Source organism: Perognathus longimembris, chromosome 18 (assembly GCF_023159225.1).
Source record: "Perognathus longimembris pacificus isolate PPM17 chromosome 18, ASM2315922v1, whole genome shotgun sequence".
NCBI lineage: Eukaryota > Metazoa > Chordata > Mammalia > Rodentia > Heteromyidae > Perognathus > Perognathus longimembris.
The window spans coordinates 12,533,320-12,556,483 of record NC_063178.1 but is presented as its reverse complement, the minus strand read 5'-3'; the positions used below and the strand labels follow the sequence as shown (position 1 = coordinate 12,556,483).

General features: G+C 46.5%; 1 protein-coding gene across 2 annotated transcripts in view; it reads left to right on the top strand.

Moving 5' to 3' along the window:
- Nucleotides 1-80: 80 nt before the first annotated feature.
- The window catches only part of Nmt2 (N-myristoyltransferase 2), a 32,910-nt gene continuing 9,826 nt past the window's right edge, over nucleotides 81-23,164 (top strand). Inside the window, exons 1-6 of one of the 2 annotated variants that reach the window (XM_048367762.1) lie at nucleotides 111-238; nucleotides 16,960-17,095; nucleotides 17,463-17,505; nucleotides 22,210-22,354; nucleotides 22,767-22,885; nucleotides 23,026-23,117. In XM_048367762.1, the coding sequence (XP_048223719.1) occupies nucleotides 211-238; nucleotides 16,960-17,095; nucleotides 17,463-17,505; nucleotides 22,210-22,354; nucleotides 22,767-22,885; nucleotides 23,026-23,117 (563 nt within the window). In that variant the 5' untranslated portion in view covers nucleotides 111-210. Of the gene's footprint in view, nucleotides 239-16,959; nucleotides 17,096-17,462; nucleotides 17,506-22,209; nucleotides 22,355-22,766; nucleotides 22,886-23,025; nucleotides 23,118-23,164 lie in introns of both variants that reach the window. The other variant, XM_048367761.1, reaches the window with a different exon arrangement.

Here is a 23,164-nt window from a genome sequence, read left to right as displayed (position 1 = left end):
CAGTCTCCGGACTGGGCTCCCGGCCGCAAGCGGCACTAGAGGGAGCTGCCCCGGTGCCCGCCCCGCCGCGCCGCGCCGCGCCCGCCGCTCCGAGCGCCACCTCCCCAGCCGGCGCCGCCGCCGCCGCGATGGCGGAGGACAGCGAGTCTGCGGCCAGCCAGCAGAGCCTGGAGCTGGACGACCAGGACACGTGCGGGATCGACGGGGACAATGAAGAGGAAGCCGAGCTCACCAAAGGGTAGGTAGGAGTCGGCGCTCGCACGCGGGCGTTCCCGGGCGCGGCCGGGCGAGGACCGGTGTCCCGCGCGCGCGCGCGCGCCGGGGCTTCGCGGCCGCCCCGGCTTGCTGGTGGTGGCGTCTCCCGGGCTCTATACCCTTGTGAGGGCCGGGCAGTAGTGGTGCCGGCGAGGCCCGGGCCGGGTGGGGAGCCGAGGACCCCGGGCCGGGCACCGGCGGCGCGGCTGTCACCTGCCGCGCGTCCTCCCGGCCTGCGGGGTTCGTCCGCCGCCGCCCGCGGCCCGGCCCGCCTCGTGATCGCCGGTGGGCGCCGGGGACCGGGCGCGACGCCCTTCCCTTTGTAGCGGCGTGGGGCGCCGCTCCGCCTCCTCGTCCCTTTCCCACTCCCGCCCGGGTCCCTCCGCACCCGCTCCGTCCCCCTCCCCCCAGCCCGCCGCCCACGGACGGGCGCGGGGCGGACGCGCGCCCCGCGGCGGCTTGCGGGGTGTGGGGGGGGGGGCGGCGGCCGAGCGCGCAAAGTTCTGCGGGGTCTGGACGAGCCCGGGGGGCCGCCGAGGTGCTGGGGGGGCCGGGGGCTGCGCCCGAGCGGGGCCGAGGTCCGCGGACCCCGCCGCGTCCGTCCCCGGCTCCAGAACCCCAGAGGTACCGCCTGGGGTGGGGACGCCCTCGACCTGCGTCTGGATCCCTGGCTTCCTCTTCTCCATCTGCGCCCGGCTGGAAAAGAAGGCGTCTGGTTAAGGCTGCTGTGGAAGTTCTCTCTCTCCTCTCCTCTCTTTCTTTCTCTTTCTCTCTTTCTTTTTCTCTCTCTCTCCCTCCCTCTCTCCTCTCCTCCCTCTCCCTCTCTCTCTCTCCCTCTCCCTCTCTCTCTCCCTCTCCCTCTCTCTCTCCCTCTCTCCTTCCCCCTCTCTCCTTCCCTCTCTCTCCCCCCTCTCCCTCTCCCCCTATCTTTCTGTTTCTCTGTCAGTCCCTCCCTCTCTCTCTGTTGGTGTATCTCTCTCCCCCCCCATCTCTTTCTGCCTCTCTGTCTCTGTCGGTCTCTCCCCCCCCCATCTTTCTGTCCATCGGAGTCTCCCCCTATCTGTCTCTGTCTGTCTCTGTCTCTCTCTCTCTGCTTTGGCATAAAGCTCCCATGCCCTGTTATAGGTGCCTGTCTGCCTCCTCACCCTTTTTTTTTTTTCACCCTGTGGGATCCAGACTAGGCCTTGCGACTCAGATCGGTGATCGCTGTCCCTTAGAAGTGAGGTTTTGGTGAGCCGTGGTGACGGGAGAAGTGGGTCAGCCTCAGACACACGGTAGGCAAGCCTGAGTCACAGATGGCTATTTATTCAGCGCTCAGAGAGAGGCTCCCCATGGCAAAAGCGTGCGAATCATGCCTGCCTTTTAAAACATCCATTGTAAGATTTATTTAAGAAAGGCACCTTTATTAACCTTTAATGCGTTATTAAATATTAAGTAGCATATCAAGAAAAGGAAAAGCTGACTACATAAATCTCCCCCTTTGGCAAGTCACTTAAAAATTTTTTTTTGCAGGGAACACTAAAGTAGCAGCTGTAAGCACTGAATATTAAATATTATTCAAGTATAGATTTTTTTCTTTTCTTTTTTTAGAGAAGAAAGGAAATTGCACAGAAATCCAAGCCTGGGTTCTGTTTATGCAGCAGTAGAAACTAAATAGAAATGTGTTTCTGAAACAATAGCTGTTGCCAGAAGTATGTCCTAATACAGTCTGATGGATTACTGAGATAACTCCAGCACCTGCCTATTATCTTTCTGGATTTCTCTTTACCTCCATTTCTGCATATTGATCTCTGTTTAATCCATATTCTAGCTTGGACTCTGGGCCTTCCTCTCTAAGCTGATGATTACCACTTGAGCCACCTCTTCACCTCACTTCTCTTTTCTGGTTATTTTGAAGATAGAATCGTCTGGACTTTTCTCATGGATTTGGCTTCAAACAGGATCCTTCTGATCTCAGATTCCTGGGTAACTAGGATTTCAGGCATGAGCCAATAGTGCTGGCTTGGTCAGGGCTTCTTTACTTACATAATCAATAATGTCCATGGCATGAAGAATTTCTGGCCCCTGTTCCCATCGATCTGGGACAAGATGTCCCCTGACACCTTGCAACAGACTACATGAAGGAAGCTTCCAGAATAGCATCCAAAGGCATCTTGAGATTCTCTTTTGAGGTTTCCAGTTTTGCACATCAGTCTATTAATTATATGGTAGCACAGTTAATCAAAACTTAGAGAAAAAAAAAACAACTTAGAGATGCCCAGTGGATTTCTGAAATAGTTTAACCAAGAGCAGATGTGATAACAGCTTCTAAGGGGAAAGGACTAATATAATAGATTTATTGTAGTCTACTAAAATGTAAGGAGATTAGTAAAACTCCAAGTTGCTGCTCTTGTTGGACTACTTTTTTTTTTTTTTTTTTTACCAGTCCTGAGGCTTGGACTCAGGGCCTGAGCACTGTCCCTGGCTTCTTTTGCCCAAGGCTAGCACTCTACCACTTGAGCCACTTCTGGCCTTTTCTGTGTATGTGGTGCTGAGGAATCAAACCCAGGGCTTCATCTATATGAGGCAAGCACTCTGCCACTAGGCCATATTCCCAGCCCGTACTTTTTTTTTTAATTGGCATATAGACAATGTGCCAGGTTTGGGGGGAGTGAATTGTGATTTATTTGGCTCAAGTATGTGTTTTGCTCAATAGAAAGCTATGTTTTCTTTAAGTTGCTTGAGTTTGTAGATGTTAAAGCTTAGAAGACTCCTCTACAGTTTCGCCTCTTTATTCTTAATCAGTTTAAATAAGTTACAAATTGGAGGAATGGGTAGGTGAAAGGCTCACCTTTAATAGACAAATTATCAAGATCTGAGGCTGGAAATAAACACTCAATATACCCAGCAGTAGTAATTCGCTCAACAGCAGCCTTGTGGTCCGAGGGAATTAGCTTACCCACCATTCACTGTATGCATTTAGATGTCTTAAGTAATACAGAGCAGAAACCACAGCCTCAATTGAAAGGAAAATACCAGGCTGGGAATATGGCCTAGTGGCTAGAGTACTTGCCTTGTATACATGAAGCCCTGGGTTGGATTCCCCGGTACCACATATATAGAAAATGGCCAGAAGTGGCGCTGTGGCCCTGGTGGCAGAGTCCTAGCCTTGAGCAAAAAGAAGACAGGGACAGTGAATGCTCAGGCCCTGAGTCCAAGGTCCAAGACTGGCAAAAAAAAAAAAGAAAAGAAAATACCAGCCATGCTCCAATGGCTTTTGCCTATAAGATGAGCTACTTAGGAGGCTGAGATAAAAAAGACTGAGGTTCAAAGCCTGCACCAGCCCTGGTATAAAAAGGTCCATGAGACTCATGTCCAGTTAATCACCATAAAAAGCCAGAAGTGGAGGTGTGGTAGAACACCAGGCTTGAGTGCAAAAAGCTAAAGGACAGGTCCAGACCCTGACTTCAACTCCCAATATCAGCACAGAAAAAGAAAAAAGAAAATCACCCAAGGAAATCTTTGCTTTTCACCGAAGTCTAAAAATTATGCTGTGTGTTATTTTCTAGAATTTACTTTCTGAACTAAAAAGAAGTATCTCATTTTATGGATCATAATGAAGTAAAATGAGATGTTTTATGCTTAAATAAAACCAATAGTATGCTATCCTATCAGTGTTCACTAAATGAAATAGCTGCCAAGAATATGTAGGTAGGAAACAAGAATAAACATGAATATGTATTTCTTGCCAGATAAATGACTAATTTAAGCCCTTGGGGTAAATAGGGCATAGTTTGTGGTTGAGGGCTAAAACATTTAAATCCATTTTTTTTCCTCAAACATACCTGGCATTTCACAAAATGAACACTGGATTTTGTGTTTTTTTTGTACTGAGCATTGAACTCTGAGCTTCTTGCTTATTAGGGTAGCTCTCTGCCACTTGAAATACAGCTGTTTTGGAAGTTAATTGGAGGTAAGCCCACCGCTTTCCTGCACAGGCTAGCTTCTAACAGTGATTCTCACATCTGTCTCCCGATTAGGTGTGAGCTGCCAGCACCCAGCCTGGAATTCTTTTTCTTTTTTTTTTTTTTTTTTTTTGCCAGTCCTGGGCCTTGGACTCAGGGCCTGAGCACTGTCCCTGGCTTCTTTTTGCTCAAGGCTAGCACTCTGCCACTTGAGCCACAGCGCCACTTCTGGCCATTTTCTGTATATGTGGTGCTGGGGAATCGAACCCAGGGCCTCATGTATACGAGGCAAGCACTCTCGCCACTACAGCCTGGAATTCTTTTAATAAAGATACAATCACTCTCCTTCCATCCTAATTGGGGAGTAGGGAGGTATTGAAATGATGCTTTGTGCAGTGGATCTAACTTCATCTCTTTCTGAAGTTGACTATGAGAATTTAGCTGTAGAGAATCAGCTGGAAGAAGCAGGAACTTGTGGCAGCTCTCAATAGGCTTTTTTGTTTGTGTGTTTCGTTTTTTGGTGCTTGTGCTGAGGCTTGAACCCAGAGCCTCAGGCTTTTGCTCTTCGCTCATGGGTGGCACTCTACCATTCCAGATGCTAATCTCTAACCACTAAAAAGTCAACAGTGGAGCTATATATATAGCACAAATGGTAGAGCTGGAGCCTCAAGCCCCAGGACCAACACACACACAAGGAAAAAACAACCCAGTTCTTTTCCAGGTTCAAGGAATACAAGAAATTGCTTTGGTATTATTGCATTTGAAAATGTTAATCACTTTTATTGGTTATGCTATGTGCTTATTGGAAATTAAAAAATAAAGTATATAGAGAGTGAGAACTCCCAGTTAATTTGTTTCCTTGAGGTGTTAATTCACAGCTTAATGTGTGATTAACATAGATAGGGTAGATAGGACTACCCCCAGCCTTTTTTTTTGGCCAGTCCTGGGCCTTGGACTCAGGGCCTGAGCACTGACCCTGGCTTCTTCCCGCTCAAGGCTAGCACTCTGCCACTTGAGCCACAGCGCCCCTTCTGGCCATTTTCCATATATGTGGTGCTGGGAAATCGAACTGAGAGCTTCATGTGTAGGAGGCAAGCACTCTTGCCACTATGCCATATTCCCAGCCCCCTACCCTCAGCCTTTAAAGAAAAAACAAACACAGTTTTATTGTTATTATTGATCTTTTTTTTTTTTTTTTTGCCAGTCCTGGGGCTTGAATTCAGGACCTGGACACTGTTTCTGAGCTTCTTTTGCTCAAGGCTAGAACTCTACCACTTGTGTCACAGTGAAACTTATGGTTTTTTCTGTGTATATGGTACTGAGGAATGGAACCCAGGGCAAGCAAGCACTCTACCACTAAGCCAGATCCCAGCCTTGTTGTTATTATTAAGGTGTATATAGAGGAGTTAGCATTTCATAAGTCGGGAAATGAGTATATTTCATTTTTTGGACAATTGGGATGGTTCTTGAGGCTTGAACTCTGGGACTGAGTTTGCTAGCCTGATGCAGCAGCTCCCTTTTCTGGTTTTTGTTGATGGTGGTGGTGGTTGTTATTGTTATTGGTTTTTGTCTTGTTTTGTTTTGTTTTTGGTGCTGGTCCTAGGGCGTAAATTGTCCCTGAGCATTTTTGCTCAAGACTAGGTCTCTACCACCTGAGTTCCACTTCTAGCTTTTTTCTTTTTGATGGTTAATTGCAGTCTCATGGACTTTCCTGCCCAGGCTGGTTTGAACTGTGATCCTCAGATCTCAGAGTCTCCTGAGGAGCTAGGATTACAGTACATGGATTACAGTAGCCATGGATCCTAGCAGGATCACCTGCTCAAACAAAGTGACTCAAGCAAACACATGTTTATGGAACTTCTTGGGGACATAAGCTGCCTCCATCTTCCCCATCACTGGGCTCCTGCTGCTTTTGGATGCTTTAGCTATTCTTCTTCTTCAGCGTTTGACCTCGGTGGAGCACCACTGTGTATCTGTCTTTGATTTGTACTGCAAGGTCTCACTAATAGGGGCTCCTGTGCACACCACTTACTGAAGGTGTGGGTAATGGGGCGGTAATTACAGCATAGGGCAGAAAATAGCTCCAAATTCAGTGCCAGGCTTCAGTGCTCTCCAAAAAGAATTGGTCTGTGTCATGCCTCTCTGTAGGTCATGAAGCCTGGCTTCCTTGCGTGTCCTGTTGGAGAATGTGCTCCTAATCCTCCTCCGCTTCTCCGAACGAAAGGTGTTCTCAAACATCCATTCTTTCATGAGGCCTTCATGGCCCTGATAACCCCCCACCATGGTCTCTCTCAGAAGTCTGGGAGTCCTCAGCAGCTGTCCTTTTCCCATGGATGGCTTCTTTCCACTAGTGTCTCCCTCCCTATCTTTCCAACATCTGCCTAGGCAGACCCCTTGTTCTGCTGCCAGTGGAACTTAAAGAGACAAGTGAGTTGGCTACGGTCTCATGGCTGGTAAGTGGAGAACATAGTTCTGCAAGGCATCTGTTGAGTGGTGTGGATGGAATGTCTTCAAGTGCGCTCAAGTAAAATATTTTTAAGAAATTTTTATTTTTAAAAGCAATACTTGCAAAACCATTTGGTGTAAAACAACTGAACAATTCATGGGGGGGGGAGAGGAAAAAGGGAGGGGGGAGGGGGGGAATGAGGGAGGAGGTAACAGTACAAGAAATGTACCCAAGGCCTAACATATGAAACTATAACCTCTCTGTACATCACTTTGACAATAAATAAAAATTTTAAAAATATTTTTTTTATTTTTAATTATTTGTTGTTGTCCAGATGAATTCAGGGCCTTGGGTGCTGTCCCTGAGCCTCTTTGTGCTCAAGGCTAGTGCTCTAGCACTTGAGCCACAGCACCACTTTCAGTTTTTGAGTTGTTAACTAGAGATAAGAGTGGTCTCACAGGGACTTTGCTGCGTGAGCTGGCTTTGAACTGCAATCCTCAGATCTCAGCCTTCTGAGTAGCTAGGATTATAGGCATGAGCCACCAGTGCCCAGGGAGGAAATTTTTATTTTTTTATTGTTACAAGGTAATGTATAGAAGTGTTATAGTTATAAAAGTTAGGTAATGAGTACTTTTTTGTTGTGTTTTTCCTTTTTTTTTTCCCCAGTCATGGGCTTTGAACTCAAGACCTGCGCACTGTCCCTGGGGTTTTTCGCTCAAGGCTTCTTTTGGGACAGTGTCACCCACACAGCAGGTGGTATCAAAATGACGCATGGTTGGTCCTGATTAGAATCAGTGATCCCAGGGTCTGTATATCTCTCTAGACTTCTTCCTCTTTCTACCTCCCTCTCTATGTCAAATACTGCCAGCCTAAAGAGTACTTCTTGGCTCACTCTCCAGAAAGTATCTCATTGGTGTCTTGCCAATAAGAGGATTAGCCAGGCTGGACTGTGTTGGGGGATAGGAAGGGATTGGCATGGGGGACAACACAGCCATGTGGGGCCATGACTTTGATGATGACGTCTGTGGTGGTATAATTTGGATCTTGAATGTCTTCCAAAGCCCCACACGTAAAGGCTGGACTAAGATCCTCAGGGTTGTGCTAGATTGTAAAGACTATGAGAGGCGAGGCCTTTAGATCATTTGGGATGAGGTTTTTTTCCTTTTTGAAAAAAATATTTTTTATTGTTGTTATAAAGGTGATGTTCAAAAGGTGCCTGGTCTCCCTGATATGTGGATGTTGGGGGTGGGGAAGACAAAAAAAACTAAAAAGCAGAGATTGTGTCTGTAAAATAACAAACATCTTTTCAAATGATATTTCTACAAGTTTTGGTCAATGACTTTATACCATGTCCCTAAAACCAAACAATTACTAAATAAACATAAAATGTCTAGGATAGTCCTAACAGAGGACTATATACAATAGCTCAACTCTATGTACATGTGATTATATAAGATGAGGCTAAGCAAAATGAACTCCAAGATATGGAAACAAGAGGATTTTATTGTTGTTGTTATCTTTAATGTACTATGTGAATTTCCTATGGCTTATCCCCTGTTGTTACTGTATATGATTCTGGTACACTGGGTATTGTATATATGTTTATCTGAATTAGGGAAGGTAAAGGGAACATTAGAAGGGTGAGATAAAGAATAAAGGGTGAACCAATGCAGTAACGATACTCATAAGACAATAAGTTGGAAAGGAACTGTACAACTAGCAGGCTGGGAAGGAGAGAAGGTGAGAGAAAAATGAGGGAGGGTGTAACAAGTATGACAAGAAACATACTACCTATGTAACTGTAAACCCTCTGTACATCACCTTGACAATAAAAGTAAAAATAAAGGTGATGTTCAGAGAGGCTGTAGTTAAATAAGTCAGGTGATGAGAGTATATTTCTCTTTGGGCAATGTCGTCACCCCTTCCCTCCCTCTCTCCCAGATTTTTCCTCCCATCCCTACCCACAAGTTGTATAGTCCATTTTCAACATAATGTCTGATGAGTACCAGTGCTGTATTTGTTCACCCTTTGTCTCTCCATTCTTTCTTTTTTTGCTGGGCCTGGGACTCAGAGCCTGAGCACTGTCTCTGGCTTCTTTCTACTCAAGGCTAGCACTCTACCACTTGAGCCACAGCGCCACTTTGGCCATTTCTCTGCTCCTCCTTTACCCTCCCAAAGACAGAAATAAACAAGAAAGAGTAAAAGAAAAACCACAACGAAGGAAAAAAACCTCTTGCTTCTAGTTCTTGGAGTTTGGGGTGAATTCTTGAAATTTTAGGACCCCTTTCTTCCTCCTCTATGCCCCATTGTGGAACCATAATTCATGCTAGCTCAGTATTTGAGCTCATGGTATGAGCTTTATGCTTCTCTTGTGTACACGTTATGTCACTCCGTCACTATAGCAACAGATGATGAGACAGAGGCTGATGACAACTTCATTAACTGTCCTAAGGCCCAGTTCTAGATTTGGAAGAGATGTGAATGCCCTTCTCCAAGCTTACCGTGGTGATTCCTGGTGAAAAAATGCTCTTTTGTACAGCCTAATGTATTTGATGATGACCTTGATTTTTGTCCATAAAAATTGTTGAATTTTCTTTCTTTTTCTCTACCTTCCTGCAAAACAAGGTCCCTCTCGTGATACCTGTTTCTCTGTGTTTGGCCTTCAAATCCGTTATCTCAGCTCATTCTCTTTATTGAAGTCTTTCACTAGGATTTTTTTGTTTTTATTCTTTTGTTTTTATTTATTTATTTTTTTTTTGGCCAGTCCTGGGCCTTGGACTCAGGGCCTGAGCACTGTCCCTGGCTTCTTCCCGCTCAAGGCTAGCACTCCGCCACGAGCCACAGTGCCGCTTCTGGCCATTTTCTGTATATGTGGTGCTGGGGAATCGAACCTAGGGCCTCGTGTATCCGAGGCAGGCACTCTTGCCACTAGGCTATATCCCCAGCCCTTATTCTTTTGTTTTGTTGTTCTCCTTTTCCAAAGCCATCTACAAGCCAGACTTGTAGGAAATGTCACATCTACAAGTTGGTGGCTAATGCCCATGATTCTTGCTTTTCAGGAGGCTGCTATCTGAGGATCGCAGCTTGAAGCCATCCTGAGAAGACAAATCTGAGACTCTTACCTTGAACTAAACAACAAAAAGCCAGCAAGACTCAAGTGGTAGAGTGCCAGGAAAGGCCAAATGTGAGGGCTCAAGTCCCAGTACAAACATATACACGCATACACATAAACACAATCTACAACTCGCAGTCACCCCTAGGTTCCCTTCCTCCTCTAAGCCAAAAGCCTGCCTCTGTTTCAGAGTACACTGGCCTTGCTTCTCTTCCTGTAGGCTTTGTTGTATACCCAGGCAGCCTTCTTTCTCTCCCTCCCTCACAGGTAAAAAGGCACAGCTGCCTCCCATCCCTTAAACTCCCAAAATATCATTCAAATACAGGATATGTCTTTAAAGAAAGAAGCAACCAGCTCTTTCAGCATTGGGGTGATAGATGAATGAGGAAGTAAAACATGAAAACTGGGCATGAAAAGGAGTTTAGAAATAGAATTTAAAAAGCACATCAAGTGGGGCTGGGGATATAGCCTAGTGGCAAGAGTGCCTGCCTCGGATACACGAGGCCCTAGGTTCGATTCCCCAGCACCACATATACAGAAAACGGCCAGAAGCGGCGCTGTGGCTCAAGTGGCAGAGTGCTAGCCTTGAGCGGGAAGAAGCCAGGGACAGTGCTCAGTGCTCAGTGCTCAGGCCCTGAGTCCAAGGCCCAGGACTGGCCAAAAAAAAAAAAAAAAAAAAAAAAAAAAAAAAGCACATCAAGTGGTTCATTTTGCTGGCACACATTAGTATTATTACATATAACAAAGGTGATACAATGTTACAAGAAATCTCAGAAAGTTTGTTTGTTTTTTTGTTGTTGTTGGTGGTGGTCCTGGGGCTTGAACTCCAGGCCCTGAGCTTTTTGTTTTTGTTTTTTTCTTAAGGCTAGCACTCTACCACTTGAGCCACACTCTTGCTTTTGGCCTTTTTTGGGTGATTAATTGTAGATAAGAGTCTCATGGACTTTTCTGCCTGTGCTGGCTTTGAACTGCAATTCTCAGGCCTCCTGAGTAGCTAGGATTATAGTTGTGACTTTTTTTTTTTGCCAGTCTTGGGCCTTAGACTCACTTCTTTTTGCTCTGCCACTTGAGCCACAGCGCCACTTCTGGCAGTTTTCTGTATATGTGGTGCTGGGGAATCGAACCCAGGGCTTCATGTATACGAGGCAAGCACTCTTGCCACTCGGCCATATCCCCAGCCCCTATAGTTGTGACTTTTAACTATCTTCCTTCAGTAAACTAAGAAAGGCCCAGAAATGAGAAAAGGTACATGTTAGCATGTATCAGTCATTCTACCGAGGGAAAAAAGTTTCTGAGCAAGGGTGAAGGCAAGGGTATAAAAGCAGAACAACTTTTCATTCATTTGGACTATTCTGAGAGATATACTCTGCCATTCTCCCCCAGACTCTTTGTTATTGGTACTAGGGATTAAACTCAAGGCCTCACACTGGCTAGATAGTACTCTACCACAAGAGCCACACCCGCCCTCTTTGCATTTATTTTTTAGTTATTTTCCCTCCTACCTTCACCTCCTGAGTAGCTAGGAGGGTGGACTACAGAGGTAGACTACCACACCCAGCTTGTTTGTTGAGATATCACTAACTTTTTGCTTGGGCGGGCCTGTCCTCTGCCACCTGAGTTGTTGGGTTTACACACTTGTGCATCCACACCTGGCCTTTTCCTTTTAGAAAAAGTTTTAACCCAGGTGTGCACAAGTAAGCTTTTAAAAAGTTGACTTGTTGAATGCCTGACTAATTTGTGCTTCCTTAAGTCTTTCACTTTTACAGAACGATCTTAATAGGTACATAAAACTTGGAACCGGAGCTAGCCTGATGGCTCATGCCTATGATCCCAGCTACTTGGCAGCGGGGGCGGGGGGGGGGGGGGGGCGGGGGGGGGGGCGGGGGAAAGACCAACCTGAGTAAAAGCACAAGACCAATTAAGGATCAATCGGGCATAAGCATGAGACTGAGAGAACTCTTCCCTCCCCCCAAAAAGTACCCCCAAACCTATACATTTTCTTAACTATTTTAAGTAATTCCTTTTCTTTTTTTTTCTGGGACTTTCTGAACAACCTGCAATGATAGATCTCACTTTGCAAACTGAACTTAACGCTAGGCTAGTTTTGGGCTAATGAATGAGGGTTTTTATTGTGTAGTCTGCACCAGAATTGACAGCAGTGAAATAGTTACGGAAAGCGAGAATGCTGGTATTTTCCCCCCTATTTAGATGATGGTGACGTTGATGATATTGATCATCAGTGGGGTGGGGGTGATGACGATGATGATGGTGCTGCTGCTGCGGTGGTGACGGTAGTGGTGGCGGTCATAGTGGTCACGGTCATTGATAGAAGCAACTCACTATCTCTGGAAAAGGATTGGCTAGACCAGGCGGGGACTTATTGTCCCTCCATGGCCAGGAGCCGCTACTGGGCTGCTGAGAGCCGTGTAAACATTGAAATTGTTGTTTGTCCCCACAGTCACCTTTACCCAAAACTTTAGCCTTGGGAGCTATAGCACCTGCCTGCTTGACTGGTGTTTATAATGATCTCTGCCCATCACTAGACACACTTTCCGGGGCCACTGTGGGCTGAGTCATCAGCTCTTTCATAACTTGCTGTTTTGACTAGACGTGGTGTGGCTTGAACAATCAAGCCTGGGAGGAGAAAGGGGCGTGCTCAGGAAAAGGCTGAATCCTCGTGTGTGTGCGTGTGCATGCGCGCTGGTCTTGGGACTTGAAGTTGGAGTTTGAGCACTGTCCCCTGAGCCCTGAGCCTTTTTGCCCTACCACTTGAACCACAGCTCCATTTTCAGCTTTTTTAGGGTTGATTGCAGATAAGAGAGAGTCTCACAGATTTTCCTGCTTGGGCTGTCTTTGAACTTCCATCCTCAGATCTCAGGCTTCCAAGTCGCTACGATTATAGGAGTAAGCCACCACTCCCAGCTTGATAACCTCCTTTAGATTAAGACTTGAAGGAACCACATGTTGAGAGCTGGTGGAAGGTTGGGTGCTTACTTACACTTTGGGAATAGGGTATAGAAATTGATATCTGACCTACACAGATCAGCCACTCACAAAAACAAACCTCTATGACTTTAAGAACTGCGCTTGTGGGGCTGGGAAAGTGCTTGCCTCACATACATGAAGCCCTGGGTTCCATTGCTCAGCACCACATATATAGAAAAGGCCAGAAGTGGCGCTGGGGCTCAAGTGGTAGAGTGCTAGCCTTGAGCAAAAAGAAGCCAGGACAGTGCTCAGGCCCTGAGTTCAAGCCCCAGGACTGGCAAACAAACAAACCAAAAAAAAGAACTGAGCTTTCAAGCAAAGCCCATTATTGAACCGGGTGGCCAGAGTAATGTGTCCAATGGGTGGCCTGACAGGGGTAAGGACACTCATTGGCCAGTACAGTGGGTCATTTGTCTCCAACTCAGCCAACTTGCCCCACTGTGGCTTTGAATGGTTATTCATCTGCAGGCTAGTATCACAGAGTTTGGGCTGCCTTTATTGTTTTTCATAAACGGATTGAAAACCTTGTATTTCCTGCTTACCAGTAGAGAGTGATTGGACATTTTGGTCCAAGCACCAGCATCTGCCTGCAATCTGAGACCTAGGATAACTTAACCACACACAAAGGCTAAAAAGAAGTGCTCAAAGATGCTGAATAGGCCACGTGCCCGTAGCTCACACCTGTTAATCTTAGCTACTCAGGAGGCTGAGATCTGAGGATCACGGTTCAAAGCCAGTCTGGACAGAAAACTCCATGATACTCTCTCTTCCCTCCAACTAACCATGAGAAAACTGTAAGTGGTGTTGTGGCTCAAAGTGGTATAGAGTGCTGGCCTTGAACTGAAGAAAGAGCTCAGGGACAGTGCCCAGGCCCAGAGTTTGAGCCCCATGACCAACCAAAAAAAAAAAAAAGATTTTGAATAGGCAGTTCACAGAAGCTCTAAGAGTTTCCAGTGAATATCTACGAAGATAGAAATATCACTCAGTAGAAATGCATAAATAAAAGGCAATTAGTATAGTAATTATGTACTCTGTCTGGATCCAAACTGAGTTTTGTCATTGTTAGCCATGTAACTTTCAGAGAGTTATTTATCCTCTCTGTATTTCCGGTTCCTTTTCTATAAAAGAAATAGTAATAGAACTTACCTCAAAGTAGTGACGTTTTGCAATTTCATTATCTCCAGTGCTTTGTACAACACCTGCCACATATAGGAATTGCTCTTAAGTTCTTCCTTGGTGATGACCTGTGAGGTGGGGGTGGGTGGTGATGGTCATATTAGTGGGGAGATCACAGTGGTGATGTAATGTGGTGGAGGTGGCAATAATGGTGATGGTAGTAATGATAGTGATGGTGTTGGGTGGAGGTGTTGATGGCAGTGGTGATGTGTGATGTTGATGCGCGCTGATGATGAAGACAGCGGCAGTGCCAGATTGTTCTCCCAGTGACTGCTTTAGTTTACATTTACCAGCGGCGTCTGAGCGTTCTCTTTCCTTACATTCTTCTAATAAATAGTATTAGACTTTGTTGCCACATCACTGGCTATAAATGCAGCCTCTTTTTAGAGGCTCATTGGCTGCTGGGCTCTCGTCTTCTGTGAAGTGCTTATTCAGATCCGCAGCTCATTCCTCCATCAGCCTTTTGTCCTTTTCTTATTGATTTTTAGACATTGGTTTCACATTCATCCAGCAAATATTTATTAAGGGTAGATGGCAGATCCTGTCCAGGGTACAGGAGCAGGAGTACAATGGGAAGTCTTGTATGGTGGAACTTACTTTCTGGCTAGAGGGAGGCAGCCAGGGAGGCTAATACAGCTTTAGTTAGGCAGCAAGAAGAAAATTAAAAGGCCAGATTGTCATCCTATACAGTACTGAGTGGCTTTTCTATACCAGCTACTGTTTATATGTGTTGACACTTCCATACAGTTTATCCTAGTACTATTGATTGAACCTCCCTCTATAGTTAATGGAAGCAGCTTGCATGGGGGGGTTAGATAACACTCAAAGTAAGAAACCAGGATCAGGCCCGATCCTGGCTAACACCTGTGCTGCTGGCCAGGATAGGGATATGTTGATGCTTCTACACTAACGAGAGAGAAAATGTATTGGGGGATTTTATTATCTGGATACTGATAGTTGTTTCTCTGTGTTGTAAATATTTTATCTCACTAAGTAGGTGAAAAAAAATTGTCTTTGGTGATAACGAGATAAAACTCAGGACCTTACATTGCTAAGCAAGCATTCTACCCAGGCCTTTTTGCTTTAGTTTAGTTTTCAGATAGGATTTTGTTTTGTTTTGTTTTTGCCACTCCTGGGGCTTGAACTCAAGGCCTGGAGCTGCCCCTGAGCTTTTGTGCCCAAAGGCTAGTACTCTACTACTTGAGCCACAGCTTCCATGTATGGCTTTTTTGTTAGTTAATTGAAGATATGAGTCTCATAAGCTTTCCTATCAGACTGGGCTGGCTTGGACCCAAGACCTTCAGATCTCAGCCTCCTGAGTTGCTAGGATTGTAGATATGAGCCACCTTTGACCTGCTGGATCTTGGTTATTTGATAATTTTTGCCAGTCAGCCTCAGACCTTGCTACCTCCCATTTCCCAAAGCTAGCGTTTACTAGAATATCCAAACCACACCAATAGTCACGTTTTCTCTTAGACTGAGCTGGCTTGAACCCCAGTCTTCCTGTCTCCACTTCTTCATTGCTGAGATTCACGGACACCTCAGCCTAGACTTAAATTTTCTTAATAATAACCATTTGCTGTGATGTAGCTCAGTTATTACATTTTTTTCTTAAACGTCTTACCTTTGGGTCCTGATTTAGTAAACTTCTTTACTGACCTTACAAGGTCAATTGTCGTTTTTTTTTCCTTTCTCTTAGGGAAAGTAATAAGAAACTTAATTAGGAATGAAATACATTTTTAATAGACCAAAAGAGGGGCGGGGTCACCCCTAGAGTGAGAGGACAAGACTTTTTCCTACTTGCATGGGTTTTTGTTGAAGTGTGTAGTCCCTCGCCTGCACCAGCCCTGAGGTGAGGAGAGGCCCACGGAACCTGGGCCAGGGACCAGGGTCAGTTGCTTCAGAAACTGTTCTTGGACCCATCTTATGCTGGAATGGCCTCTTGCTTTAATCCAGTGACTTTCTGTGATCCTGACAGGTCTTCTGGGCTGGGTGGGAAATTGCAGGATTCACTCAGAGACTTTGTGATCTCCTTTGGGTGCCTGCATTTTCCCATCTAGTAGTTAGGTTCGTATCTAATTGTCCATCCGTCCAGACCCTTCGGAACTCAGTACTTGGGTGCTATCCCGGAGCTGCTTCTGCTTAAGGCTAGCACGACTTGAGCCGCAGCTCTATTTCTGGGTTCTTCTCCTTTCTTCTCTAGTCCTTTTTTTCTCGCTTTCTCCCTTCCTTTCTCTCTTTTTCTCACTTTCTTAAAGTGTCTCACTTGTGGGTTCGAGACTGCTCTGAGCTGCAACCCAATTCTGGGTTCGAGTCGGTCCTGTCCGTCGACTCTCAAGGCCCGAGCCCAGAAGTGGGCTACGGCTCAGTGGTAGAGCACTAGTCTTAAGCCAAAGGGCTTAAAGCTCATGAGTAACAAAAAAGAAAAGGATTTCAAGTTTCTGGTTAATTGGAGCTAAGAGTCTCACAGTCTGTCCTGCTGGCTTTGAACTGTGATCCTCAGATCTCAGCCTCCTGACTAGCCAAGATTATAGGCGTGATGGTTCAGCTTTTTAAAAACCAAAAAAACTGTGTCAGTGAATATATTAATATATGAGAATGAAAAGTATAATTTTGAAGTTGAATTTTTGTTTCTTTGTAAAAGATATTTCAATTCCCCACCTCTCCCCCCATCTCCCCCCCACCCCATATCTCCCCCGTTGGTGGTATTGAATTTGTTTGTTTGTTTTGCCAGTCCTGGGCCTTGGACTCAGGGCCTGAGCACTGTCCTTGGCTTCTTTTTGCTCAAGGCTAGCACTCTGCCACTTGAGCCCCAGTGCCACTTCTGGCCGTTTTCTATACATGTGGTGCTGGGGAATTGAACCCAGGGCTTCATGTATACAAGGCAAGTGCTCTTGCCACTAGGCCATATCCCCAGCCCCGGTGGTATTGAATTTGAAGTAAGACTTGTACTTGCTGGCAAGTGCTCTTCTGCTTGAGTCATGCCTGTAATCCTTTTTTTGCCACTTTGGTTAATTTTACCCACCTTACATTTCTTACAGAAGTCCTGGAGGGGACTTGGGAGCCAAAAAGAAAAAGAAGAAGCAGAAGAGAAAAAAGGAGAAGCCGAATTCTGGAGGCACCAAGTCTGATTCTGCGTCGGATTCCCAGGAGATTAAAATTCACCAGCCTGCAAAAGTGAGAGCCGCTTTCCTTCCCCTGGGTGTCCTGCTGCAGAGGAGAGGGGTTTGGGCAGCTTAGCGCCCCGTTGAGCTGATGATATGATGGTAGAGTCAGGGTTTGTTGTGACTGCGTGTTGAATGAGCTAGTAACTAACTGGAGGTAGGTTCTCAACGGGAGCTTTTGTGTGTTTGTGAACACCAGAGTCCATTCTACCTGTCAGGGACATTAGTACTTAGACTAGTAGAAGATAGACTCACTGTGAGCTTGTTAGGCTGTTGTTGTTGTTGTTTTTTTTTAAGTTACACTGAATATTTGATGACTTGTAGTTCAGAAGATATTCACGTTTTAATTTTTCTGGGTGTCTGTCTAATTACCTGCATAGCACCACACCATCTGGCAGCAGATTTCAGCTGGAGCAGCCATGGGTAAGTCTTACGATGACTTTAAATCAGACCAGTCCGCAAGGCTATTCCTCATTATGTCGCCAAGGGTGGGGGATGTCAGTCTCCTAATGTTAACCTTTTAAGAAACATCCATTTTACTGTCAAGCAGATGTTATCTAGCGGGGCCCCTAGTTGGCAGGTAGCCTGCTGAGCTGGGGGTAGTGAAGCCTGGTAAGTGTCTGGTGGAACAGATGGCAGCTACCTCCGCCTCACCCCATCCTACCCTTATTGCCCATGCTGGCTGAGAACACACAGCCCTGTGCACAAGGCTCCTGGTAAACACAAAACCCCCTTGGTGCAGGAAGGCAGAACAGGAGGGGGCAGAATTAGAAGCGTAATACAGCAGAGATGTTTGGTGGTTGTAGTTCCAAGTAGGTTTCCCTCGGTAGTGTGTGGTGGAAATGCCCCCAGACCTTGAACTTGTGCCTGACTTTATTGCTCACACACGATGTGCGGCCCATTTCCTTGTCTGTAAATTGCATTTCCTTTTTCCCAACTCACAGAGCTCTTCTGAGGTTAACTTGAGATCATTTTATGCAGGGAATAGTATTGCTATAAAAGCAGGTGTGTGCAGGTATTAACCACTGTGCAGGTTTCGTTTTCATATTTTTTGGCAGGTGCTGAGGTTTGCATTCAGAGCCTTGTACCTGACAGAGGCATTCCATCACTTGATCGTGCCCTCCAGTACTTTAGCTGCAGTTAGTTTCTGGAGAGAGTCTTGTGTTTTTGTGCTAGGCCAGCCTCTGAGTGTGGTAATCCTCTTACCTATATGTCCTTTGAAGTGTGGACCACAGGTACAAACCACACCTGTTCCGTTGATTAAGGTGGGGGTCTCACTAAATCTTTACCTCCTCTGTGGGTTGGCCTCAAACCAAGATCCTCCAGATCTCTGCCTTCCAAGGGCAAACGTTTTTTTCTTGTACAGAGTTCACATTATCGCTATAAAATAGCTCTCACAGGTGGTTTGTCATTACCTGCTTTACAAGAAAGGCCCAGGCATCATTACGCTGAGTGACTTTGTGGCAGGGAAAGAAGGGGGGTCTTCCTCCCTAGATGTTCAGCTTGGTCTCAGGTGACTTGCAGGATAACTCACAGAAGGCTAGCACCCCAAGCTTGCAGATTCTGCCCATGAGACTTGCAGGGCAACTCAGAAGGCTATCACCCAAGCTTGTAGAGCCAGCTCCACATTCCAAAGTGTTCCTCTGTCCAGTAAATGTGGCAGCACCTACTTGAGGTTGTGGCCTCGCCTGCTTATTCATCACAGCTTCCACTCTTCCCTCTATGTGGCTGGTGACTCATCTGCCCACCCTGGCCCTTGTGAGAAAAGGGATCCAACCACGGTACCAGGAGCCGGAGGGAACCTTCTACAGTAAACAGTTGCTTTGTTCTTTTCCTTTTTAGAACTAGGGCCAAGTTTACAGGTTTTGGGTTCAGTCGTGGGGCTTGAACTCAGGGCCTGGGCATCGTCCCTAAGCTTTTTTATGTTCAAGGCTAGCACTTTACCACTTTGAGCCACAGCACCACTTCTGGTTTTCTGAGTCTGTCACAGACTTTCCTGCCTGGGCTGGCTTTGAACCATGATGCTCAGATCTCAGCCTCCCGAGTAGGTAGGATTACAGGCCTGAGCCACCAGCGCTCCTCAGTTTACAGTGTTTCATTGAGGGCTTTTCTCCACTGTAATCTTTTTAAAAATCTACAGCTCCCTACCCCCCTCCCCTTTAAACTTAGGCCCACTCTAGATAACACCATAATTTACAGTGGACTACATTTAGACAATAGTCTGTCCCCAGGACTAAAATAAAAATATTCCTCTGGGTTCTTTCCTTGGTGTTTGTGTGCGGGGAGGGAGGGTGCTGAGATTGAATCAGGGGCCCTATGCTCTACAGGGCATGTGCTATACCACTGAGCTACACTCCAGCCCCCTTCTTAACAGACTTTTGAGGTAGAGGACATGGACGTTTTCCCTAAGAATTAGATTTGGAAAACAACGAGTGAGAAGGGCCTCATTGCTGTTTCATATCAACGGGGAATAAGATAGGACACTATTTCATGTGATAGTGACATTTCATGGCGGCTAGTGTACATCTCACCTTTCATCCCTGCCAGAACTACAAAGGAAGATCAGTGGATAGATTTAAGGGTTTGTCATAGTACTGTTGGTGTAGCTCAGTGGTAAGAGCCATTGCCTAGCTTGCATAAAGCCCTGGGTTTGATCCCTAGCAATGCCAGCAATAATAATAATTCTAATTATTATTATAGTTTGTCAGAGCTGAGTTTTCCTTCCTTTGTCACTGTGAGTTTGGAAATTGTGCTTCCATAAATCTCCTTTCAAAAAGCATTTTCAGTAGTGAGTAGTGGAATGTAAATAAACATTTGATAATTAATTACTTCATGTAGAATGCTGGCCACACTATTTAGGTAGAATGTAAACCACTCCTCATAGGGTTGGGATAGCCTTGGCTCCTTCAGAACACGATGCTAATTCATGTTTGCTGTGAATTCTTGTTTGGTTTTGACATACTAGTCATAGATTTAATCACCCAGAAAGGAAAGTACCCTGACAAAACAAGTGTGGGTCTTGTAGATATATTTTTGTAAGCCTAATGTGTTGTTTTTTCCCCCCTTCAGTACTATTGTTTGAGCTTAGGGCTTTGACCTTGTTAGTTAGATGCTCTACCATTTGCCTTTTCTGGAAAAAAAAAAAATTCAGATAGGGTCTCACAGTTTTTTTTTATTCTTGCTACTGGGACTTGAACTTTAGGATCTCATGCTCTCGTTGGCTTTTATGCTGAAGACTGGTACTCTACCAGTTGAGCCACAGCCCCACTTCTGGCTTTTTGCTGGTTTATTGGCAATAGGAGTCTCATGGTCTTTTTTTGCCTGGACTGGCTTTGAACCTCAATCCTCAGATCTCAATCTATGAGCACCATTGGGTCTCACTTTTGCCTGGGCCAGCTTTGAAATACAACCCTCCTACTTTACCTCTGTGACATGAGCCACCACCTAAAGTTGTGGGTCTCTTAACAGATTGATTGCATTGCTAGAGATATGAACCAAATGGATATAAATTGTTTCTTAAGAAACCAGTTACTTAAAACGTTAGAAACTCAGAGGAGTCATGCAAAAATAAATTATTCAGGACTGGGCATGGTAAATCATGCCTGTTATCCTAGCTAGCTACTCATAGGAGTCTGATAACTGAGGATTGAAGTTCGAAGCCAGCCCAGGCAGGAAAGTCTGTGAGACAAGCCACAAGCCAGAAGTATAACTGGCTCAAGTGGTAGAGCACCGGCCTTGAGTAAAGCAAGCAGCAGCAGTTAAACAATACCAAGACCCTGAGTTGAAAGCCCCAGGACCGCTTGCGCATGCATGGGGACACACACACACGCTGGTTTGAGGCCAGCACACACACACACACACACACACACACGCGCTGGTTTGAGGCTAGCCTCAAACGCTATCTAAATCAATAGAAACAGAGTGTGGTGCTCCATACCTGCCATCTTACTGTATGGGAGGCACCAGTTGGATGATCATCATCTGTGAGACCTTATCCAAAAAAATAAAGCAAAAGAGAGCTGGCAGTATAGCTCTCAAGCTCAAGTGGTTGGGCACCTGCCTAGCAAATGAGGCTTTGGGTTCAAGCCCCAGTACCACCAAAAATCCTACCACTCTCTAGCATGCAAACAAAAGAACCATACAGATGAGCAAAACGGACTTGGGACTCTGCTAAATAGCCCCACTCTCTACTATGTGGGGCTCGCTGTCCAGGTCACACCGCCTGGCTCCACTGCCTGGCTTTCCGAGCATGGATTTCAGACTGCAAGTCCAAAGTGGCTATTTGTAAAGCTGAGGGTCGATTGTACCTTTCCCCTCCCATCCAGGTCAGAGCCCTAGATAAAACCATGTAGTTATTCTCCATGTGAAACAAGTCAGAAGAACCCTCTACAAATGTGTGCCAATTCAGCAGCAAGAGTTCAAGTCAGTGCTTCCTGTATTCAGTCCTAGTCCTCATTTTCTCCTGTAGTATTACATTGAGGCATGGGAGAGAGAAAGAGCTGGAAAATCCTCAAGATGGCAGGACTGTTGGCTTGAGAAGGGAAAGTTCACCTTTCCCTTTATTGCCTGTTTTATAGGTTACGCAGGCTCCCTTAGCAGGGTTGGGGAGGCAGCGGTGGGTGGCGCTGAGCCTGCCCTGCCGAGGGGCTGCTGGCCTCTGAGAGCGAGTCAGGCGTCCAGGACAGGAGGGCTGGGAAGGGCTAGGTATGGCCCAGGGAGAAGAGGCTGGCCAGAGTTTTCTTGATCATTTCTTGCCCAGCTCAGCACAAAGTTCAGATTGCTTTTTCTCCTTTTTTTTGTTTTTTTGTTTTAATGATCTAAACTTTCCCTTGTCTGTAGTCTCCATTGCTACTGCGACCATTAACCTGACAGCCCACAGCTGGTGGCTGCCTGGCTGTGCGAGTGTAATGCATGCCCTGCATGTCCCTCCTCCCCGAGGTGGCCCCCCTCGCGCGGGCGGGGGCTTCCGTGTACGCTACAGCGTGGTGCTGACCTGTGGCACGGTGAGGCGCAGGCTTCCAGGAGGATGGGCTCCGTAGGCTCTGAGGCAGATCCTCACACACCCGTCCCAGGCTCCAAGGCGGTGGCTGCTTCCTGATGCCTTGTGTCTCTGTCTTGCTCTTCTAGAACCCCACCCTCCCCATGCAGAAGCTGCAGGACATCCAGAGAGCCATGGAGCTGCTGTCGGTGTACCAGGGCCCAGCCAGGAGCATTGACGAGGCCACCAGGCGCAGATACCAGTTCTGGGACACGCAGCCCGTGCCCAAGCTCCGTAAGCGCTTCCCCTCGTCTTCCAAAAGCATGAGCGAGTGCAGACTTGGCTGCATTCAACACGGATACAGGCTGGGTGCTTCTCTGTCTCATGCACTTTCCTGCCCGAGCTGGATTTGAACTAACTGATTCTCAGATCTCAGCCTCCCGAGTAGCTAGGATAACAGTCAGGAGCCCCTGGCGCCTTGATTTAATGGGTAAATAGCCAGTGTTTCACACCTGTGCCTCACTTTTCTGCTTCAGGCCACACCGGAAGCCGACTTAATGGCATATTTTGGAAGATTCTATGGAACCCAGGCATCTGAAGTCTGATTTTTGTTTCTATCACTGACCATTGGGGATTGTCTGAATGCTTTTGCAATTTAATATCATCCCCCTCCCTCCCTTTTTAAACTCTTTCTTTCCTTCCCCAGATGAAGTCGTGACTTCCCATGGTGCAATTGAACCCGACAAGGACCACGTGCGGCAGGAGCCGTACTCGCTGCCACAGGGCTTTATGTGGGATACTCTGGACTTGGGTAACGCCGAGGTGGTGAGTGGAACTCCTGGATTCAGCAGCTGCCCGCCCACCCCGTGCAGGCACCCCCTCCCCCCCCCCCCCCCCCCCCCCCGGAGGTCCTGAGCGCCACGGCCAGGGCGCCGTTTTGCTTTGTTTTCTCTTTGTTCTTGCAGCTCAAGGAGTTGTACACGTTGTTAAATGAGAATTACGTGGAGGACGATGACAACATGTTCCGCTTCGACTACTCGCCCGAGTTCCTGCTGTGGTACGTCCATCCCGCCAGGGACCAGGCCCGGGGGTCAAGGGCTTGTG